Consider the following 23,314-nt stretch of genomic DNA (forward strand, 5'->3'; position numbering starts at 1 on the left):
ACAATCTCCCTACTTCTTTCCGATTCCGCAGACGGAACATTCCAGTCCGCATCCGGCAGGTTGAAATCTCCCAACAGCAGAACCTCCTCTTTCCTTCCAAACTTTTGGATATCCACAATCAGATCCTTATCAATTTGCTGTGATTGAGTCGGAGGTCTGTAGACTACACCCACGTAGATAGAAGTTCCATCTTCTCTTTTCAGAGCAGTCCATATCGCTTCTTCCTCTCCCCAGGTCCCTTGCATTTCGGTCACTTGGATATTGATCTTTACATAGAGAGCTACTCCTCTACCTTTATGACCATCTCTGTCCTTCCTAAAAAGATTATATCCCGGTATGTTTGCATCCCATCCATGTGATTCACTGAACCATGTCTCTGTGATAGCAACAATATCTAGATCTGCCTCTAATATCAGGGCTTGCAGATCATGAACTTTGTTGCTTAGACTGCGAGCATTTGTGGTCATCGCTTTCCAGCTATTTTTCAGCGATAATCTCCTTTTTCGTATGGATTTTTGTGTCGTTTCACTTTCCGTTGCAATACTAAGAAATGAGTTGCTGATATTGCTTATGTTGCAGCCTTTACTACTATCACATCTTTTCTTTTGCCGGGGGTGGTCTCTATAATTGTCCTTCGTACATACACCACCCCACCTTCTAGTTTAAATGCCTAGAAAAATATTGTCTATTTATGTGCAGCAATCTGTTTCTTTCCTTCCTTTATACCTCAGTGCTATATTTAGAGGAGGGGGGTTGGGTGGTTGGGGTTGGGATTGGGTTGCGGAGGGGGTGGTGAGAGGGTGCAGAAATTTGATGACTTGCAATGCTCACTCTGCTTCTGTTTAGCTGAGTCTGTTCTGCTTATTTTGTATTCAGTACTGTTTCTCTGCTTTTGGTTGTCAATAAAAATTGTTTTCACTTAAATGGCTTGTGTGGGGCTTTCTGTGGATATTCAGCTGCACTTAACCAGTTAGTGCCACTGAATATCTCTGCTAACTAGCCTTTCTTTCCCTATCTAGGTTCCCCACTATCCCCTATTCTTAATAATTTCTATCTCAAAGATATGGGTAAAGTTTTGAAACTTTTTGGAATCCAATATTTCTCCTATATAGACATTATACCTTTTTCCCCATTATACCTTTTGATCTAACTTAGTGTACTCGTGTATGAAAGAGGTCTTTAATGTTCTATTTACATGGCTCTGTTCTTTGGATTTGAAAATCAACCCAGATAAGACAAATATACTGTGGATAGGAAAAACCCCATTAAGTGTACCGAGTGCATTCCCAGAATTAGCGGAGATCACAATCCCCCTTAATGGTAAGATTAAGGTCCTAAGGGCAGGGCCATCTCAAGAGGCTGTGGTGCCCCGAACCAACTTTTGCGTTCCCCCTCCCCCTACTATGCCCTGTCTCCTATGCCCCACCCCCTACCTTGGGGCCAAGCAGCAAGATTCTTGAATACTCCCTTAGCCTTCCCTCACCATCTTCAAACAGCAATTTTTACCCCTATCTTCAACAGCAATTTCTACCCCTTTTTCCTTACCTTGGGGCTGAGGCAGAGAGACCAAGCTCCTGGTAGGCGGCAAAGCAGCAACAGGAGGCAGTCAGCAGCCAACAGGACAGAAAGTAACAGGTGGCAGCGACAAGCAACCCCCCCCCCCCCCCCCCACAAAAAAAACAACATGGTAGATGCTGAAACAGTTTAAATGCTTCAGCATCCTGCTCATATCTACAAAGCACGCTGAGATTGGATGTTGGGTTTACAATCCCAGCATGCCTTGCAACCAGCATGTGATGTGTCATCTGGGAGGGAAAGGCCTGGGAGGTTCCAAAGTGCTCTGGGCACCTATCAGAGGCCAGTTGTTGCTAGGGATTGGACTTAAGCAATGTCATAGGCCAGTTGCCACAAAGGGGAAGGGCATGAATCTGGTGTCAAGTATGTAACCTCAGGCAGTGTCAGAAGAAGGAGAGAAGAGGGAGGAGGAATAAGTCAAGTGCCATAGTCATGTCCTGTTGGGGCCAACAACCTTTGGTCAGCCAGGACGTACATGATGGATGATGCTCATAAATATGATAGACTGCATACATGACCCTCACAGACCTTTGGTCTGATACCGTATATCAGTTCTTATATATAAAATGTAACCGTACTTTGCATCCACAAAAAACTCTATCCCAGGACAAGCAGTCAGCATATTCTCACACTTGGGTGACGTCAACGACGGAGCCCCGGTATGGACCACTTAAAAAGTGCATCGCCACCTTAAGTATTATTATAGTTAGAAAGAGTGGGCTTAATGAGATAAAGTGATTTCCTGAACATATGGGAAATCAGTGGCAGAAGGCCTATTCAGAAAATGAGAAGAGGCGGAGTCTAGTTATTAATTTAGATGGGCTAGGTACCAGGGAAAGAAGGATTCAAATTCCACTGCTGCTGCTTGTAACGTTGGGCAAGTTACTTACCCTCCATTTCTTCAGCTACAAAAGATTGTAAGCTTTCTGGAGAAAGGAAAATACATGTTGTATTGTACCTAAAGGTGACTCACTATGAGCTAAATTCAAAATACATTTTTTTAAACTCTGACTGGTTCAGGAATTTTCTTGAATTTTTTTTTGTCCTGCATTTCACAATTCTCCCTTGTTATATGAATGATGCAAACTCCAGAGGGGTAGCCATATTAGTTGGTGACATGGATATTTATTTTCTAAGAGCTGTTCAAAATAGATGGGCATAGTAATTGAATAGTGGGTTCTCTTTCAACTACTCAGGCAACAGGAAAAATTACATTTCTTCTCTATGGCATTGTCTTCTATAAAGTTTGCATGTATTCTGTTATGTTGCAGCACCCAAGCGCATCTCTCAGTGATGTGCAGAAACGTGCGAAAGCCAAAGAGATGCTTAATTCCTTGGGACAGATTCCACAAAAATATGAGGAGCTTCAAAACCAAGTCATTGAGCTGGAAAAGGAGCTAAGAAATCAAGCGACAGATATAGGTGAGTCCTTATACATCTCAGAATTTTTGATAACTTGCCACAGAACCATACAGTAGGATACAAGGGGCCGCTGAAAAGTTCTCAGCCTAATCAACAAAGTTGGGGCAGTCTCTATCGAGGGCTATACACTTAGTCTTGTGATTTTCCACTTATTTCATTCTGTTGGAAAAATATGGAACACAAGAAGTGGAAAATTGCTGGACTAAGGGGCTCATAATCGAAAGAGAAAAACGTCCAAAAACTGGCCTAAGTCGGCACTTGGATGAACATTCTCAAAAACGTCCAAGCGCCGATGTACCGAGTGTGTTCCCAGAATTAGCGGAGATCACAATCCCCCTTAATGGTGAGATTAAGGTCCTGGGGGCATGGCCATCTCAAGAGGCTGTGGTGCCCCGAACCAACTTTTGCGTCCCCCTCCCCCTACTATGTCCTGTCTCCTATGCCCCACCCCCTACCTTGGGGCCAAGCAGCAAGATTCTTGATTACTCCCTTAGCCTTCCCTCACCATCCTCAAACAGCAGTTTTCACCCCTACCTTCAACAGCAATTTCTACCCCTTTTTCCTTACCTTGGGGCTGAGGCAGAGAGACCAAGCTCCTGGTAGGCGGCAGAGCAGCAACAGGAGGCAGTCAGCAGCCAACAGGACAGAAGGTAACAGGTTTTGGACGTATTTAAAAATGACCTAGGCCTTCATAGTGTCGCTCAACGTCCAAAGCTAAACGGGGCGTTTTGGAAGGCGTGTCGAGGGCGGGAGTTGGGCGGGACATGGACCGGCTTAGACTTAGTTGTACAGCATGGATAACCGATAGTTTAACAACAGAGCCTAGACGGAACTTGCACGTTGTGACTTAGACCCCCACCCCATAAAAATTTTATTCACAACTTTAAATTTCAGCCTCCAGACCATCATCACCTGGCCGCCTGGCATAGGAAAGCCTAGTCGTCCAGCCCAGAGGCAGCTTAAGTCGTCTTGGGGGTGGGTTAGGTACCCATGGAGAGGAGAACCCATGCCCATAAGCCCCTGTAATCACTGCATTGATACTGAAAATGTGCACTGCCCTATACATCCCCCAAACCCTTTTTTACTGGCATATAAGTGGCTCCTGAGCCATACGGGCTATTGGGGTGGTAGATAAGTGGATCTAGGAGATTCTGGAGGTGGTTTGGGGGGCTCACCGTCACCTATAAGGGAGCTGTAGTGAGGAGAAGCCATGGCAACCTTTTTATGAAGTTCACAGCGGTGCCCTGTAAGATACCCCACTATTTAGGTGGCATGTCTGGGTGTGCAGTCCATCACTTTGCAGACCCCTCCCATGTCCAACAGGGCTTGTTCTAGGCGTTTTGGACTTGGACGGAATGTTGGACGGAAAAGTGGTATAAAGATAGACGATTTAGTGGCTTGGATGATCAGATCGGCAGGACGTATAATTAGACGATTTTCTAAAATAAAAAAAAGTTGGACATATCTTTTGAAAATGTTTCTTAGGCTCTTTTTAACTTTGGACGACTTGCGATATGGACGTAAACGGACTTAGACGTCCCTTTCGATTATGCCCCTCCACGTGTATAGGTCTCGATGGAGACTGCTCCAGCTTTGTTGGTTGGGCCGAGAACTTTTCAGCAGCCCCTCGTATATAATAATAATAACTTTATTCTTCTATACCGCCATAGTCGTAAGACTTCTAGGCGGTTCACATTGAAGCGAGCTGGACAATCAGCGAATTACAATATGCAGACAATCAGAGAGTTACAATATGCAGATTATTAAAAATACTTAGAATACAATATATAGTGAATTACAATGTACAGTTGATTAAATTATAACATTATACGCAAGGGTGGTTATATTAGTAGTAATAGAATTGGTTTTGATGTTTAGTGTGGATACTGTTTGGGTGATAAATCTATGTGCTGAGACATTTAATGCATGATCCACAGAGGCCTTTTCACCCATTTGGAGGGCAGTTGCCATACTATTTGGATTGCTGCAAAACCCAGGAGAATGTTTAACCCTATTATGTCAGGAGTTAGGCGCCAATTTGTCACATAATTTTTGGCGCCCAAACAGAAGTTATGCAGCAAAATGGGAGTAAACATCAGTTACCTTCATAACTGGAGGAGTAGCTTAATAGTCCAGGGGCTGAGAACCTGGGGAACTGAATTCAGTTCCCACTGCATTTCCTTGTGTTCCTGGACGAGTCACTAAAGGGCCCTTTTACTAAAGGCTTAGCGCATGCTAATGGAATTAATATGTGCTAAATGCTAAGATGCTCATTTTATACCTATGGAAGTCTTAGCATTTAGCATAAGCTAAGTTTTGGTAAAAGGGCATCTAAACCCTCTATTTTCCCTGGAACAAAAAGAAAAAGAAAAAAACAAAAATTAGATTCTGGGCCCACTAAGGATAGAGAATGTACCTTTATGTAATGTCACATAAAGGTAGCATATCAATCTATGACCTTAACCCTATAAATAATAATAAGTACTTTAGTGTATAACTTGCAAAGGAATGTGCATAAGGGCAGGTTACACACTTCAATATGAAACTTCTAAAATACTATAAGTTGTGCATGTAAGTGTTAACATTTATACCAGACTTTTACATGACATACAGTAAGTGATGATGCCAAAATGTTGGTGCATATATGTCAGCTTACGCGCTATTCTACAGCAGAATCTAGGTGCCCAGATGCTGTCACGAGTGAGTGCTGAAAATTTCTTAGCCCAACAAAGAAGAGAATGATATGGATATGATTCAATCAATGATCTGAAACAATATCAAAACATTTAATTTTGTTTCTGTAAATTGGCACTTAACAAAATAAGATAACATTCTTTTCAGCTACAGTGGCAAAATAAGGCTCAGAATTTAGGAAGTTGGTGGGATGGGCTGAGAACTTTTCTGCACCCCCCTCGTATTGTACTATTGTAGTGCACAGATGTATCCATTTTCAAAGTCCGTTTGCATACATATACTTTGAAAATGTCCTAATAAAAAATGTTCATATGTAGTTGTACCTTCTTTTAAGCGCAGGCCATAGGCCATTTTTTCAAGTACAAAAATGTATCCTTTTGAAAATACAAACTGTCTATTTAAATCTGCTGCCCAGATGGGTGGTACATTGTTAATCTGACATCGCCGCTGAAACCTGTCCATTCTGGGAGGCCCTGCTGGTAGTGAACTATCGATGGCATAGCTTTCAGCTTCTCAGATGTACGCAAGCCCCAGTGGCATGACAAGCCCAAGTACCATGACTGGGGACATTCTTCTACCCAAAGATATAACCTTGACATGTTCAATTGCTAATCAAACTCTAGTTTAAAAAAACCAAACAAAAAAAACCCATTAAGAACGTTTAAACAGCATCTGGCATCATAGTACCATTATAGGATGATTCTAAAAGAACACATCAAGTTTCAAGTTTATTTTAATTTGATGAATCGCTTATTTAGGTTTACTAAGCGAGATACAGCATTAATAAAAAATATAAACATATATTTAGACATACAATTTAAAATTTAAAAATGATGGGTTAGAGTCCAGGGGTGTCCAATGTCGGTCCTCGAGGGCCGCAATCCAGTCGGGTTTTCAGGATTTCCCCAATGAATATGCATGAGATCTATTTGCATGCACTGCTTTCAATGCATATTCATTGGGGAAATCCTGAAAACCCGACTGGATTGCGGCTCTCGAGGACCGACATTGGACACCCCTAGGTTAGATCAACAGACTTACAGACTAATCAATACACAAGGTAAGAAGGGACAGAACTACAATTCAATGCTTTAAAGTACAGTGAAGAACCATAGATGGAAAGAACATTAGGGAGGGAAAAATAGAAACCTGGAAGGAAACTAATATAAAATTTGAACAAAATCTAAAAATTAAAAGCATCTTTAAAAAGGAAACTCTTTAAGTTACTTTTAAAATGACTCAGATCGTGTCTTTAGCATATATTAATATAAGAAAATGAGTCAATTAGAAAATAATAAACAGCAAGGAAAGATGAGAACAAGAGAGAGCAAATAAGTTCCTAGATTTAGGAGTAACCAGTTTATCATTTATTAGGTTTACTTTTTCTTTTCCATGCATCCTGGCAATGCAAATGTGGTGAGCATTATGGCATATAAATAGTCCTTTTTATATAATAATAATAATAATTTTATTCTTATATACCGCCAAAGCCATGGAAGTTTGAGGCGGTTTACAACAAGAAGCACTGGACAATCAGTGAAGAGGCTCAAATCAAAGTCATCAATACAATCTTAATTAATGAAAGAAGTGGAAAGCTATATAGTTCTTAAGGTTACTGGTTGAATTAGCAGAGCTGTATAAATTCTTAGTTTACAAATCGATTGAACAAATTTGTTTTTACCAATTTTCTAAAATTGAAGTAGGATGAGGAGAGCGTGATAACGTTACTAAGCCAATTGTTCCATTTGCCTGCCTGGAAGAATCTTTTGAAGTGACAGGCCTTTATTGTTGGATAGGTAAACAGATGTATTCTTTGTGTGGGCCTAATAGAACTTGCCAGGTTAAATTGGGAGACTAGGTAAGTGGGGGCCAGACCAAATATTGATTTATAACACAGACAAGCGAACTTAAACAGGATTCGCGACTCCAGGGGCAACCAATGGAGTTTTTGATAGTAGGGGCTTATATGTGTATACCAGTCCATTCATGTAAAAACTGCTGTTTACAAATGAGCAAACTTCTAAAATAGGGGCTATACAAGGGACATTCAATAATTTATCTACCTCAATAGGAAAGAAAAAATTTTCAAAAAATTTTTGTTTTATTTTTCAATATAGTCTCCTAATAGCTCCATACACTTCATCCACTTTTCCTGCAATTATTTTAACCCCTTTGAAAATATTTTTTTTGTTTGACCTTCATACCAGGGTATCACAGCTTCCTTGATGTTTTCATAACTTGAAAACCGCTGTCCATGGAGGAATTTATTCAAACCACAGAATGGGAAATAATCTGAGGGAGCCAGGTCAGGACTGTAGGGTTCAGCTGCTGAAACCCACATTCTCGGCAGCCTGTGATTGTGCGACATGAGCACCGGCGCATTGTCGTGAAGAAGCATCATGCCTGCTGTGAGTTTTCATCATCTTTTTTCCTTGATTGACTCCTGCAAAGAGATCATTGTGTTGACATATCTCTCCCTAGTTAAGGTTGTTTTCTGTGGCATGAACTCCAGAAGCAAAAGTCCTTCATCATCCCAGAAGACAGTTGCCTTGACTTTGCCTGCAGATTTTTTTGTCTTGAACTTTTATGGGGCAGGGATGACTTATGTTTCCACTGCATTGACTCCATTTTGGACTCAGGATCTCTGAGATCGACCCAAGTTTCACCTCCAGTCACCAAATGATGAAAAAAATTAATTTGGTCTTCACGGAGCATCTCCAAGTTCTCCTGACAGCACTGGAGCTTGTGGCTGTCTAACATGGTGTCAGCATTCTTGGAACCCATCTTGCACTAACCTTGGACATGCCCAACTTTTCATTAATTATTTTCCAAACTGTAGCTGCTGAGATGCCTATTTCTTCCGCTATTGGGGAAACCTTAATTCATTTTTTTGACAAAATTAAATCCTCGACTTACTTGCACATTTCTGTGGAAGTTACTTCCACAGGCCGTTCAGTGTGAGGGTCATCTTCAATGGACTCTCTATCCTTAAACTGCTTACTCCAAAATTTTACTTTGTAGGATGATGGGGCAGACTCAACATAAACTGCAGTCATGCATTCATGGATCTCCTTTGGCTTTTTCCCTTCTTTTGTGAGAAATTTTATCACTGAACGATGCTCCAAATCTAGCAGTTTCTTATTTGATTCGCATGAGGATTCTCCTGACATCCTGTTTCTTGGAATGCTAGACTCACACTGAACCACATTAGTAACCTTGAGAAATGTCACAATATGCACAGACTTGTTTCAACATGCTTGCTACTTTCTTTCATATTCAGGTAGATAAATGATTGAACACCCCTTGTATCATCGTGCAATGAAACTTTAGGTTAAAAAAAAAAATCCAACCTGGATTGTTATTCCTAGTTATACGGGGCAATTTTCCATCTGCCCACATTGATACAAAGTCTATGCATACTTTTTACCTGTAGATGTTGTTGTGTTGTTGTAACAGTTTTCAAATTAAACCAATGCATGGAGTTTCTGTTTGAAAATTGCCATGGAACAAAGTACATGAAGTTACTTGTACCTATTTTACATGCAGGTAAAATATTGCTTGAAATTGTACACTGTGATTATAAAATACAACAGTTCACAAACATATATTTCCTTGCCCATTCTAAACACAACAAATTAACTTTTAGTTATGTAGACAGTAAAAAAAATTTTAGAAGCTAATTTATGAGGGTGTAACACTTTTTACCCAATGAGTCTCTTTGAAAATAGCTCTTTTTGTGTGATTCACATAACCACAGATTTGTTCTATGTCTTTATCACCACTGTCAAAGGGGTAATTCTATAACTTGGCATCTCCAGTGAGATGCGCCAATACTGTGCACTAAACACCAATCCTATAATAGCATCTGTGCACAAAGATGTTGTTATATGATGCATTTTGATCACTAAATTGAAAATAAAATCATTTTCCATACTTTTGTTGTCTGGTGATTTTATTAGTCTCTGGTTGTACTTCCTTCTGATTGTGTATCCAATATTTCTTTCTTTCTGCCTCCTGTATACTTCCTCTCCTCCGGACCTCATTCCCTTCCCCAACCAGCATCTCTCTCTGACCCTCCATGAGTCCAACTTTTCTTCCTCTCACCTCCACCCCCATTGGCAACATATCTTCCTCTCTCTCTCATTCTCTCCCTTGCTGCAAAGAGAGTGGGGGAAGAGAGATAGAGATCCAGGGTGCATCTCTCCCCCCTCTACTGTCACATCCAACATTTCTCCCTCTCTCGCACTATACAAAAAGTACTAGGTATAAAGTATTTAGGTGCTGGATAAATTTTCATGCGAAAGTTTGTACTTAGATTTCTAAGCTTTTTTTGAAACACTCCATAAATTAAATAGTTTTTTATGTATGGATCGTCAGAGTGCAAACGGGGACAACATACTTCCGATTGCTTAGGTCTACATTAATCCAATTTTTAATGAGTTTTTTTGTATATATCACTCTTTATCTTTTCTTATTTCTTCTTATCACTGTGCAAAAAATAATAAAGAATAAAACTTATATACCACTTATCTTGTGCATATTATTCAGTGCATTGTTAAATCTTCTGTTTCACTACCTCTCCCAACAAGCATGTTTCACAGAAAACTTTCTTCAGGGTTGAGGGGATCTATAACTGCACAAAATACAGTAAAACCTTGGTTTGCAAGTGTTTTGAAAGACAAGCAAAATACTTTATTAAATTTTAACTTGATATACAAGCAATGTCTTGTGATACGAGTACATACAGTATACATACGTCACATCATCACAACTGAGCCGATGGTTCTTCTCTCTCTGACGAATGAGCGAGGTCTTGCAATACAAGTACATATAGTATTTTGTATTAAAGTTTTTGGGTTGTGGAATGAATCGTTAGAGTTTCCATTATTTCCTATGGGGAAATTTGCTTTGATATTCGAGTGCTTTGGATTACAAGCATGCTTCTGGAATGAATTATGCTCGCAAACCATGGTTTGACTGTACTTCTTATTAAAATATGTTCACTCGGGGGCGCTAGTGTGCCGCGACGGGGATGGCTGCTTAAGCGTGTAGCTCCGGCGTGAGTGAAACTGAAAGTCTCAAATACGACGTGTTTAAGCTCATTAATTGTTTTAAAAACAGTTATTCGCAAGTATGTGAACATTAAGGCATAGGGGAAATCGGGAAAGCGCCGCAGTTTAGAGCCGGTTTCTCCCTCTAAACCGCCGCTCAAGATTGATGATGTCACCACGGCCTCCTTACTCGAAGAACTGCGTGCGCTCCGCTCCCTCATGGCCGAAAATAAAACCGTGACGGATGAAATACTGACTGAAATATCGACCTTTAAATCGGAAATAGCTGACCTAAACACAAGACTGGATACAGCTGAATCTAAAATCACAGTAAATGCAGAAAATATCAAATTGATGCAGCGACAACTCAACAGAATTACACAGCTAGAAAGTGATCTGGAGGATTATGGCAACCGCTCTCGAAGGAGCAAGTTTCGTATTCTTGGCATACCTGAGGCTCGAGAAGGGCGAGACATGGTGAAATTCCTGGAAGACATGCTTCCTAAGTTGCTCAAGTTGGATTTCAAGCAGGCATTTGAAGTAGAACGAGTGCATCGGGTCCCTACCCAGCAGCCCAACACTCCTGGCAAATACCTGAGACCAGTGATTGTGAAACTGCTCAGGTACATGCAAGTGCTTGAAATAATGCAGCAGGCCAGATTACAAGCTCCTATCAAGTATGAAAGCCATACCCTGTTGTTTGTTCCAGATCTTTGCAAACAAACTGCTAAAGCCAGAAAAAAGCTGTTGGAATATAGACCCAAGCTGAAGCAGCTTGGAGCAAAATTTGGGATGCTATATCCTGCCAAAATGAGAATCACACTAAATAACTGCACAAAGGATTTTACCAGACCAGACGAGCTTGCTGACTACCTTGAAAAGCTGTCACCGAGCCGTATTGATAATACCTGATGAGTATATCATCTTTTATGTTCTGCTCATTTTAATATCAACTATAATGATCTGTCATTGATTGTTGGTCAATACCACGGTGTTATGGTACTGACTTTATATTGTGGTTGAACATGTTGTTGATCTCGTTATTCTGACTAGTTTCAGCTATTTGCTCACGCCTATTGGCCATGTTTGAGACCTCTCCACGTGCTCACTTTCCCGTGTTTAACTTCCATCTATGTTGAATGAGCTTACATTCTTAATTTTCTCTTTTTTCTATTGTTACTCTATAGATGACAAACTGAGTGTTTGCTGTCACGTGTACCTGCTGTGCTATTACTTGTGTATTATTGCTTCACTTATGGGAATTCATTTATTACTGTTTGTATGCCTCTTCACTGTTTAACGCTCAATGTTAAAGGGTTAAATAACCCGATTAAGAAAAAAAAAAATCTTTAACTACATTTCTAAATATCAGGCAGATATCATTTGTTTACAGGAGACACATCTTACTGAATCTGAATCCAAAAAATGCAGTCTTCCTTGGGCCTTTCCGGTGTTATATTCACCAGCACTAGGAAAGAAAAATTGCGTTTTACTGTTTATCAAAAGAAGGCAAGACATCACCATTCAGTCTCATCTTACAGATTCTAACGGCCGATGGATAAAGGTATGCCTTGATGTAGCTGGGACTAAGTTAATGTTAGTTAATGTATACGGCCCTAATTTGGATGATGTTAAAAAATTTTTGAGGAAATAGCTGAGATTCTAAATGAAAGTAGAGACTCCCATTATATTATTGGAGGAGACTTTAATGTTTTTCAAGACCCTTCAAGAGATAGGAAGTCGTCAATATCTTATAAAAAGTCTAAAAATTGGTTTTCACTGCAAGATATTATCTCTCAATTTAAATTCGTGGATGCTTGGAGAATTACACATCTAGACGACAAGGACTATACCTTTTACTCCATGCCTCATAACTCCTAATCACGACTTGATTTTTTTCTAATTAGTCAATCATTAGTATGTTTCATAAAGTCATCTGACATAAACGAAATTAGTGTGTCAGATCATGCAATGGTACAACTTCAACTAACTGCATTTGGAAAGGTTTCCTCAACAGGACAGTGGAGGCTAAACAACTCACTCCTACATGAGGAGGACTTTCAATAATATATTGGGTCTGCAATCACTGAATACTTCTATAATAACAAACCCAAAGACACAAGATGGCCCTTCATTTGGGATGCTTTTAAGGCGTTCGTGAGAGGTCTTGTCATCTCCTATGCTGCATCTCGGAAAAAAACTGCAATGAATGAATTGCTTAGTCTAGAATCTGAGATCAAAACTTTGGAAAGGGAACATTCCTTGGATACTACTAATATGGTAAAGTTGGGTAAGCTGAGGGCTACACGCTTCTCGTACAACGTTACTTTAAGTAAATTAGCTGCTAATCAAATTTACTCACAACATGCTATCTATTATGCAGACACTAATAAGTGCGGCCATAGTTTAGCCAACTACTTAAAGGGTAGGAGAGATAAAACCAATATAACAGCGATACACACCGATACTAACGCCTTGTTGACAGATCCTAAAGATATCTTGTCTTCTTTCCAAAAATTTTACAATCGTCTGTATGCATCGGAGTTGGACACTGAGGTCGACATCACTGGATTTCTCACTGATCTACCTCATAACACCATAGATGAACCGGACAACGCAAGATTGAGTGAGCCTATCACCACCTCTGAATTAATAGAGGTAATCAAATCCATGGTGAAATCAAAAACTCCAGGCCCTGACGGGTTAACAAATGAGTTCTACTCTACCTTTAGCGAACTGGTGGTGCCTCATTTGCTTACCTATTTCAACTATCTCATTACAACTGGGGATGTCGTCGGTTCCTTTACGGAGGCCACAATAATAATACTTCCTAAGCCAAATAAGGATCCACTAAAAGTTTCCAATTATAGACCCCTTTCTATGATAAATACTGACGCAAAGATCTTTGCCAAACTCCTGGCTACCAGACTACAACTTGTGCTTCCTAAAGTCATTGCAAAGGACCAAAATGGCTTTCTGTCCGATAGATTCTCTAGTGACAATACTCGCACTTTCCTCAATGTCATCTCGAGAGCTGGTGAAATGACAGATCCATTGGTTGCTGTCAGTTTAGATACGGAGAAGGCCTTTGATAGGATAGAATGGTCTTATTTATTCCATGTTTTTCAATGGTTTGGATTCCATCCGCACTTTATTACCATGCTTCGAGTGCTTTATACTTCTCCTCTCACCAGAATATACATAAATGGATTATTTTCAACTTCCTTCAATCCAACAAGGGGTACTCGTCAGGGGTGCCCCTTATCTCCTCTTTTGTTCAACTTGGCACTTGAACCTTTACTAATAGCATTGAGGAATAATGCTGATATCAAAGGTATCTGTACAGCTGGGAATGAAATTAAGGTTTCCGCTTATGCAGACGATGTGTTATTATATATTACCTTGGATTCCATCCGTCCTGCATTAAATCTCATTGACTCTTATTCACTAGTATCTGGATACAAGTTGAATCTCACAAAGACAGAAGTGATGGCTTTGAATGCCCCAGAAGCGTGCAAAACGATTCAACGCATGGGACTACAATGGTCTGGAAGAAAGCTCAAATACCTGGGTGTATTTTTTGCACCGACGATTGAAGAAACAATTCAACTTAATACGGAAAATCTTCTTGATCTAGTCTTGAAAATGACTACTAGATGGCTGCCCCTTCGATTATCATGGTGGGGGCATCTTGACACAATAAAGATGATGATAGCTCCGGTGGTAAATTACACACTAAGTATGATACCGGTCTATTTTAAAAGATCTACTTACAAGTCGATTGAATCCTTACTCACCAAATTTCTATGGAATAACTCTACTCCACATATCAGTCTAAAGAAATTAAAAAAAGATAAAACTGATGGGGGAGTCCGATTTCCAAGTTTCTATGAATACCACTCCGCTATGTTGTTACGTCAGGGAGCACACTGGATATTGGACCCTTTTGATGAAGATTTCCCGGCTTGGGTTACTCTAGAAACAGCTACTATCAACAATGCCGATGTTTTTACTGACACATTCCTGACAACTACACCTGAATTGCCTTGTGATCCTGTTTCATCCACTAGATTGGCACTTAAAGACGTGGATAATCTTCTAGAGACGAAATGGAGGGATACAACTTACATCTCTATTTGGAATAACCCGAAAATTGTCATTGAAGATAAAACCATAAATTGGATTCCGGGGAAACGGGCTGGTATTACTTTTCTAGCGCATTTATATTGTGACAGTTCTTGGATTCCATTTGAAAAATTGTGTCAAGATTATCATTTGCCGTCGTCTCACCATTATAGATGGCTACAATTGTGTCACGCTATTACAGCGAGTTATGATTTGAGATCTATTAAACAAACCAGACCTTCTATATTGAGATTATATGATTTAATGAAGCTTAAATGCAAAGGACACACATCTGCTTGGTATACAATGCTTGTCAATCTCAAATTTGATGCTACATTAGGTTTGTATGACATATGGGCACAGGATACTGGTGTCACTATGAAATTAAGTACCTGGTCCAAAATATGGAAAGATACCATTTTGACACTCCATTCTGCAAATATCGTGCAATTCTCTTTCTTCCTAATGCACAGAGCTTTCTGGACCCCCTATAAATTGGCCAAATTGCCTACTTCTGATGTTAGCTGTTGTTGGTCGTGTAGGATGTACGATGGTACACTTGATCACATGATCTTTTCCTGTCCTCCTATAAAAACTTTCTGGCTACGAATTTGGAAAACAATTACTGATATACTTAAAATCAAAGAACAGCTGACATTAGCTGTGGTGGTCTATGGTTCTTATGGGTTAACAAACACTCTTGATGACCCCAATGCAAAACTGTTAAAATGTTTAATTCTGATTGCATTGAAACTCATATTTTCCAACTGGAAAAATCCTGATAATCTGTCTCACACTTTATGGTGGCATAATGTTTGTTTAATTATGCGATATGAACAGAGTTTCGCTATCAAACATGGAGGGGTCAATAAACATGATATTATATGGCACCCTCTGTCAGTTTACTGTGAAGCTCTGCGTACTCATGACTGATGTATTTTCACTTGCATTGATACACTAGTGATGCACACTTTATTGGTCACAATATGTCGAATTCTTAGATACTGTTTGTCATCTACTGTTTATGCTTGTTCTTTATATTTCTTTATGGTTCTGACTCATTACACTTTTTGTAGAATCTGTCAAATATTTGTACTACTGTTTTATTAATAAAACCAATAAAAAACATTGAACTTAAAATATGTTCACTCAAGTATTCATAATTCAACATCCAAGTACAATAACAATGTAATATAGCAGTGATAGCCAAAATTACACATGCTTACCGTCTGAGGGATCTGTAACAATCTTCCTATCCGTGATTACTCAAACAGCAGTCACACACTCTCAGTCACAGAGTCAGCAATAATATATGGTGCAGTTTTATAATAATTTTTATCAGAAGTCCTTGGGGATATCAGATTGTCTTACAAACAACATAGTTTGAAAGGGTTATTTCCTCATATTACCCCGTGGTACCTCCTCCTCCACTTGTTCTTTTACTTTTTCTATTTACTTTTTTCTTTTTTCTATTAATTATTCATGATTCTATGATAGAGTATACTTAGCTTTCAGCCTTGCTCAGTGTTCCCTCTAAGCGGGCGGGTGTTGTGAGCAAACTTTTTTCACCGTGAGCCAAAAATATCGGGCACCAGCAAGTTATGAGCCAACTCGCCCGATTCTCCTCTCGCCGCCCTGCCATCTGCCGTACGCCTCTTCCGATCGTGCGCTGTGACGAGAAACGTGTGCGCTGCGATGTAATATTTTGTGCGCCAGCGCACGCCAGCGCAGCTTAGCGGGAACACTGGTTCAAATGGTTTTATTTATTTCCCCAAATTTATTTTTGTTATACGCATTGAAAATATTTGATATTGCGTTTAAATCAAAATCTCAATAAACTTGAAACGAGTGCCCGTGAGATTGTGGGAGGGTTAAATACTCAAAACTTAGAAGTTTTTGCTACGCCAGCTTTCTGGTATCTTTACATACAGTGGCGTACCTAGCATATGTAACATCCGGGGCCCATCATTTTTTGGCACCCCCCCCCATCTGTAAGAAAAACATGATTTTTAGTAACAAACCACACGTCACACATGAGTACCTAGGAAAAGGCAGCATCTTACATATTGCAGTGAGCAGTACATCAATACACCCATTGTAAAACTAAACAAGCCAGACCAGCACAGATCAATCCTACACCGTCAATCCTAACAGAAAACCATGTCTTTCGAACACACAGAACACAGAAAACACCTTCGCCTAGTAAGGAATATGTAATCACAAACTAACCCCTCCCTCTTTTACAAAACTGTAGTGTGGATTTTAGCTACGGAGGTAACAGCTCTGATGCTCATAAAATTCTGAGCATCAGAGCTGCTACCACCAAGGCTGGTGCTAAAAACGCTTCACAGTTTTGTAAAAGGGGGGATAAAATAAAAATACATAGACAAAGGTTAAATTGAACCAGCAAGAAGCTGGACTCTGCATACAATGCTTCACAGAAACAGTGACACATGTCTCCTAAAGCAATAAATAAATAGAAATTTTTTTCTACCTTTGTCTTCTGTGGTTTCTCCTTTCCTCATCTTCTTGTAACTCTCTTCCTTCCATCCACTGTCTGCCGTCTCTCTTCCCCTATATGGCATCTTCTCTCCTTCTATGCCCCTTCCAGAAACTGTATGCCTCCCCCTTCCATCTCTCCTTTCACCCCATTGGTCTGGCATCTCTCTCCTCGCCTTCCCTCTCCCACACCTCTCCTCATAGTCTGGTATCTCCCCTTCCCTGATTCTCTGGCATCTCTCTCCTTTCCTTTTCTTCCATCTTTCGCTCCCCCTCCATGCTCTCACATCTCCCCCTTCCTTTTCCCTTAGACTGGCATACCTTCCTCCTACGCTCCAAGCCCTGGCATCTCCTTTAATTCCCTCCCTCATCTTCCTTCTCCCTCCAGCTGGGTACCGCAACACTCTTCCCTGCAGCTCTGCACTTCCCCACAATTGCCATGCTTCGGTTCCTCTTCTTCCTTCCTTCCTCCCCCCCCCCGCGGGACCCTGCGGCACCATCAACTCTTACTCCCTCTAATGTCGGCCCTGCAGCTCCAGACTTCCTCGCACCTTCTCCCCTCCCCCTTTGGATCGCTATTATTTTAAATGTTATAGCCGCGGAGCTGTATCCATCAGTGGAGATGTCTAACCTCGGCCTGCCCCGGAACTCTTACTGCAACAGTGACTTCCTGTTCCTGCCTAGACGGGCGTCTGCTGCAGTAAGAGTTCCGGGGCAGGCCGAGGTTAGACATCTCCACTGATGGATACAGCTCCGCGGCTATAACATTTAAAATAATAGCGATCCAAAGGGGGAGGGGAGAAGGTGCGAGGAAGTCTGGAGCTGCAGGGCCGACATTAGAGGGAGTAAGAGTTGATGGTGCCGCAGGGTCCCGCGGGGGGGGGGAGGAAGGAAGGAAGAAGAGGAACCGAAGCATGGCAATTGTGGGGAAGTGCAATCCCCCCAATGCGTCCCCTTACCTTACCGACGCGTGTGTGCGCTGTGAAGAGAAACTTTGCGCTGCGATGTAATATTTTGTGCGCGAGCGCAGGCCAACGCAGCTTAGCGGGAACACTGGGCCCTTGCTATATATCCCCTCAACGGCCCCTTACCGTTTGAGGGAGCATTAAACTGCCGTGTATCATGGTCGTTTGTATTTCCTGCATTTTTAAACTCAGCTGATTTGGCGCTATGTATTGATGTACTAGCATCAAAAACACTCAGCAGGAAGAATACACTATGTTACTTGAATCTTTTAGATAAGAAGAAATAAGAAAAGATAGTGATATATATACAAAAAACTCATTAAAAATTGGATCGATGTAGACCTAAGCAATCGGGAGTATGATGTCCCCGATTGCACTTTGAAGATCCATACATAAAAAACTATTTAATTTAAGGAGTGTTTCAAAAAAAGCTTAGAAATCTAAGTACAAACTTTCGCATGATAATTTGTCCAGCACCTAAATACTTTACAGCTAGTACTTTTTGTTTAATAGACTTTATGACCACATACTAAGCTAAGTGGCTTTTGTATTTTGATAGCAGTTATAGAGCACTAGCATAAATCCAAATTAATGTCCCATTATTTAGGCATGACAGTTTACTCTAAGTAAAAGGCAGGCATAAATGGGAATGCCTAGGTTCACCATGAAATGCATATAACATAGTATTCTATACTTGTGTAGATCTCGTGTGGTAGTATTACAATGCTACCATTAGGTGCCACTAGCATACTATACTGTATATTCTATACCCACATGTACATTTCCTTCCAGTTATGTGCTATCTTATAGAATACTATGTGGTGCACTTAATGTGGGTAAGTGCCAATTTTGTTGGCATGTATGCACATAAGAGATTTATAGAACTAACCTTTTGTTTTGTTTGCAGCCAACATCAATATTCCTGCCAACTTACTGCATCAGCTACAAAACTTGCAAGATGAAATAGACAACTTGCAGATGGAAGGAGTGAAGGTAAGTATTTTAAGCATTTGCTGTCCAACTATTACACTTGCTAGCCTGCAAAAAGAAATGTTTTAGCTGACAAGAGATGACTGACAATGTCTTTGAGCCCAGGTGAAGAAAAATGTCAAACCTCTGGAGTTAACTAGGTTTTTAGGGGCTAGCATCTGTCCAAGGGATGTTTTTCATTGTGAGTTGGAAAGTGTGCAAGTAGGATTGGCTATGAGTAAGGTTATATTTTCCCACAGCTAACTTGGAAATGTTTCATAGATTGGTCATGGTGATGTCTATCCAGACTGTGAAGTCTGCTAGAGCAAAGGCAGGAATAAATATTAAAAGAACATGTCCAAAGAGCATCCAGTTTTGCTACCTGCTGAAATTCATGCTGGTCTTGGAGTGACTAGATGATTAGGTTTTGGACATTGTACTTACATTGTCCTGTCCAGCAAATATCAAAGCTCTTACTACTTTTCTGGTTTAAGCTGTAAAACTTGTGTAGATTAAAACATTGAGGACTAGGCAAAGGCCCAGAATCATTCAAAATGTAGAAGGTAAAATTGAAACTATTTATTCTGACCTGGTCATTATCTAGCTATAAAGGAGACTTCACTGCCTTTATGTTCTGTTTGATTACATTTATACTAGTCTTTAAGCCCGTTACATTAACGGGTGCTAGAGTAGATGTCTGTATGTATGGTGTGTTGTTGTTTTTTTATTTGTCTCTCTCCCTGGACGCTGTCTGTCTGTCATTCTTTGTGTCTGTGTCTCTCCCAGGTCCCCTGTCTGTGCATCTTTCTTTCTGTCTGTCTCCCTGGCCCCCCCTGCTTGCCAAAGCAGCCCCCTTTCACCTCTCCCCCTGTTGTGCAATGCCTGCCTGCTTCATGGCCCCCCTTCTGTTCCTCCCTCCCCCCGATTGCTGTCTGCCCCCAGCACAACTCTCCCCCCAAAGCAGCCCCCTTTCCCCCTGTTGTGCAATGCCTGCCTGCTTCATGGCCCCCCATCTGTTCCTCCCCCCGATTGCTGTCTGGCCCCAGCACACCCCTCCCCCCAAAGCAGCCCTCTTTCCTGCCTGCTCCATAGTCCTTCTTTTTCGCTTCCCCTCCCGTTCTTCCCCCTCCCTCCATCCACCCATGGTTGCTTCTGGTGCTGCCGCTCCTGTTCAAAGCGGCCTGCTTAGGTTTACGAACGGCTGTAGTGAACCTCGCAGGCCGCTCTCCATGTGGAGAGCAGCCTGCGAGGTTCACTACAGCCAGCCGCAAACCTCAGCAGGCCGCTTAAAACAGGAGCAGCAGCAGTTGATGCGGGAGGGGGGACTTGTGGACGTGTTCCCTACCGGACACTGCCGCCACCAGCGCTGCTCCGCACCCCCTTCATCTTGCCCTCTGGTGCGCCAAGCCAGCGCATGCGCGTAAGCCGCTGGCCATCCGCTTCGGGGGGGAGGAGGGAGGAAGAGAGAGAGCGGAGAGGCGGCGACGGCAAAGTTAGTGTAAGGGAGACGCTGCGTCTTTCATCAGGGAGCAGGACAGAGCGTAAGCCGCGCATGCGCACTTCCTATGTGTCGCTACAGCTCACGGAAAACTGGCGCACACATAGGAAGTGTGCATGCGTGGCCTAGCATTTTATTATATTAGATAGGGTTACCATATTTGTGAAGTAAAAAAGAGGACACAAGATTCTGCCCCCCTCACCCCTCCTTCTGTAGGCCCCACTTTTACCATATTTGTGAAGTAAAAAAAGAGGACACAAGACTCCGTCCCATCCCTGACCTCTCCTCCTTCTGTAAGACCCACTGGGCTTACCTTGAAAAATCTCTGGGGTCTAGTGGGGTCTGGGTAGGAGTGATTCCCAGTCACTTCTTCCTTTGTTGGCATTGCGTTCCAAACTGCCCTGGTGACTCGTAGCTACTATTGCCAGGTATCAAACTGATATATAAGGGCAAACATGGCAGCTTGACCCTAGCAGCAGTACTGCGAGATTTTCACAAAGGGTCATTGGTAACATTTTGAACTTAACACCAGCAAGAGCAGGAGTGATTGGAAATCGCTTCTGCCCAGACCCCGACTGGACCCAATCCTGTTGAATTGGGTTAAGATGACAAAGCAAGGATTACCGGTAGGTCCTTTATTATTGTTTAATAACAGTTTGCGAGAAAACATGGTATCATCAACTTGGAAATGTGCAAGAGTATGATCAGTCTTGAAGTCACCTTCCCTGGATGTGCACACTGCTAAAATCTACAGATCGATATCTGTGTCTGCCAGCAAAATTGATTGAAAAAGTAATACTGAGACATGTCTTAGATTTTACATAAAAAAACAAATGTGCTACAACCAAGGCAATCTGGCTTTAGGAGGGGCCATAGCACAGAGACTATTTTACCAACCATGGTTAGTGAGATTTGAGAAATTTTAGATGGCAGTAAATTGGTGCTAGCAGTTTCTTTAGATCTGATGGCTGTTTTTGACCTAGTGGATCATGATTTATTTATTTTAAAAGGTTTTTAAAAAATTTTTATCATTTCAATACATCCAATATACATAGATGATCAAAGAAATACAAAATTATAAACTCACTTAGCTATACAAACTAAGCACCAGAAATTAAACAATGAAATATTTATCTAACACAGTCCACAATCTGAGGGTGAGAGGCAAAATGAGTAAACCCCTCGGGAAAAGGGGAAATTCATAGACAAAAGAAAAAGAAAAGGAAATAGAGCAGTAATAAGATGTTAACCTATCCTTTAGTTAAATACCGCATTATATCCTGATTCATTCTGGCTGTGTCGAGACTCCTATACCTTCTAGGAAAAAAACTAATTGGGCAGGTTCAAAGAAAATATAATTACTCCCTTGATATGAGACAAAACATTTACATGGAAATCTCAGCTGAAACACTGCCCCTAAAGTAATCACTATTTTAAAAGTTTATATACCACATATAGCCTACACGGTTCACATAAAAACATGCATAAAAATTTGACAATACAAACATAAATTATGCATAACTTTAGAATAGCATCACAGTACATAAACCAGATCCTTGACCTATCACAAGCCACACCTCTCAACCTCGGTCAAAAGTCCATTGGTGTTGTAGATGGGGCCTTAAAGTGGTTCCTGTTTTTCCTTACTGATAGTTCGTATATTGTGAGCCAAGGATCTGATGACTCAAACTCCATAATGTTAGAATGTTGAGTCCCATAGGGCTCAGGATTGTCACCTTTGCTATTTAACATCATTTGTAAGTCCCTTGATAAAGTTAATTCAGGAAAAAGGACTAAGCATTTATTGTTATGCTGATAATGCCCTTATTTTGGCAAGGGTTTCGCTGATCAACTTGGACTTATCCCTTTTGCAGGAAGGATTGTGGGCAGTAGTCGAGTGGCAAGAGTGACACAAATTAGAACATAAGAATTGCCACTGCTGGGTCAGACCAGTAGTCCATTGTGCCCAGCAGTTCGCTCACGCGGCAGCCCTCTGGTCAAAGACCAGCGCCCTAACCTTGAATGGAGAAACTTTGACCACGACTATGGCAGAACGAGACTTGGGAGTGTTCATCAGTGCAGACATGAAGACTGCCAATCAAGTGGAGAAGGCTTCATCTAAGGCTCAGCAGATGATGGGTTGTATCAAAAGAAGTTTCATCAACAGGAAGCCTGAGGTCATGATGCCATTGTACAGAGCCATGATGAGACCTCATCTAGAATACTGTGTGTAATTCTGGAGGCCACATTACCGTAAAGATGTGTTCAGAATTGAGTCGGTTCAGCGGATGGCCACCAGGATGGTCTCGGGGCTAAAAGGTCTCTCGTACGAAGAAAGACTGAACAAATTGCAGCTCTATACTCTCGAGGAGCATAGGGAGAGGGGAGACATGATTGAGATATTTAAGTACATCACGGGACGGGTCAAGGTGGAAGATGATATCTTTCTTCTCAAAGGACCCTCGAACACAAGAGGACATCCGCTCAAACTCAGGGGAGGGAAGTTTCGTGGAGAC

The 23,314-nt window shown here is 41.2% G+C and overlaps 1 protein-coding gene across 4 annotated transcripts in view; it reads left to right on the forward strand.

Annotated features, from left to right (window-relative positions):
- C11H16orf96 (chromosome 11 C16orf96 homolog) overlaps positions 1-23,314 on the forward strand; it is a 214,308-nt gene that overhangs the window by 102,172 nt on the left and 88,822 nt on the right. For all 4 annotated transcript variants that reach the window (XM_033914529.1, XM_033914532.1, XM_033914533.1 and 1 more), the window contains 2 exons: positions 2,847-2,997; positions 19,239-19,324. In XM_033914529.1, coding sequence (XP_033770420.1) covers positions 2,847-2,997; positions 19,239-19,324 — 237 coding nt within the window. The remainder of the gene's footprint in view (positions 1-2,846; positions 2,998-19,238; positions 19,325-23,314) is intronic.

The sequence above is a fragment of the Geotrypetes seraphini genome, chromosome 11 (genome assembly GCF_902459505.1).
Source record: "Geotrypetes seraphini chromosome 11, aGeoSer1.1, whole genome shotgun sequence".
Lineage (NCBI taxonomy): Eukaryota > Metazoa > Chordata > Amphibia > Gymnophiona > Dermophiidae > Geotrypetes > Geotrypetes seraphini.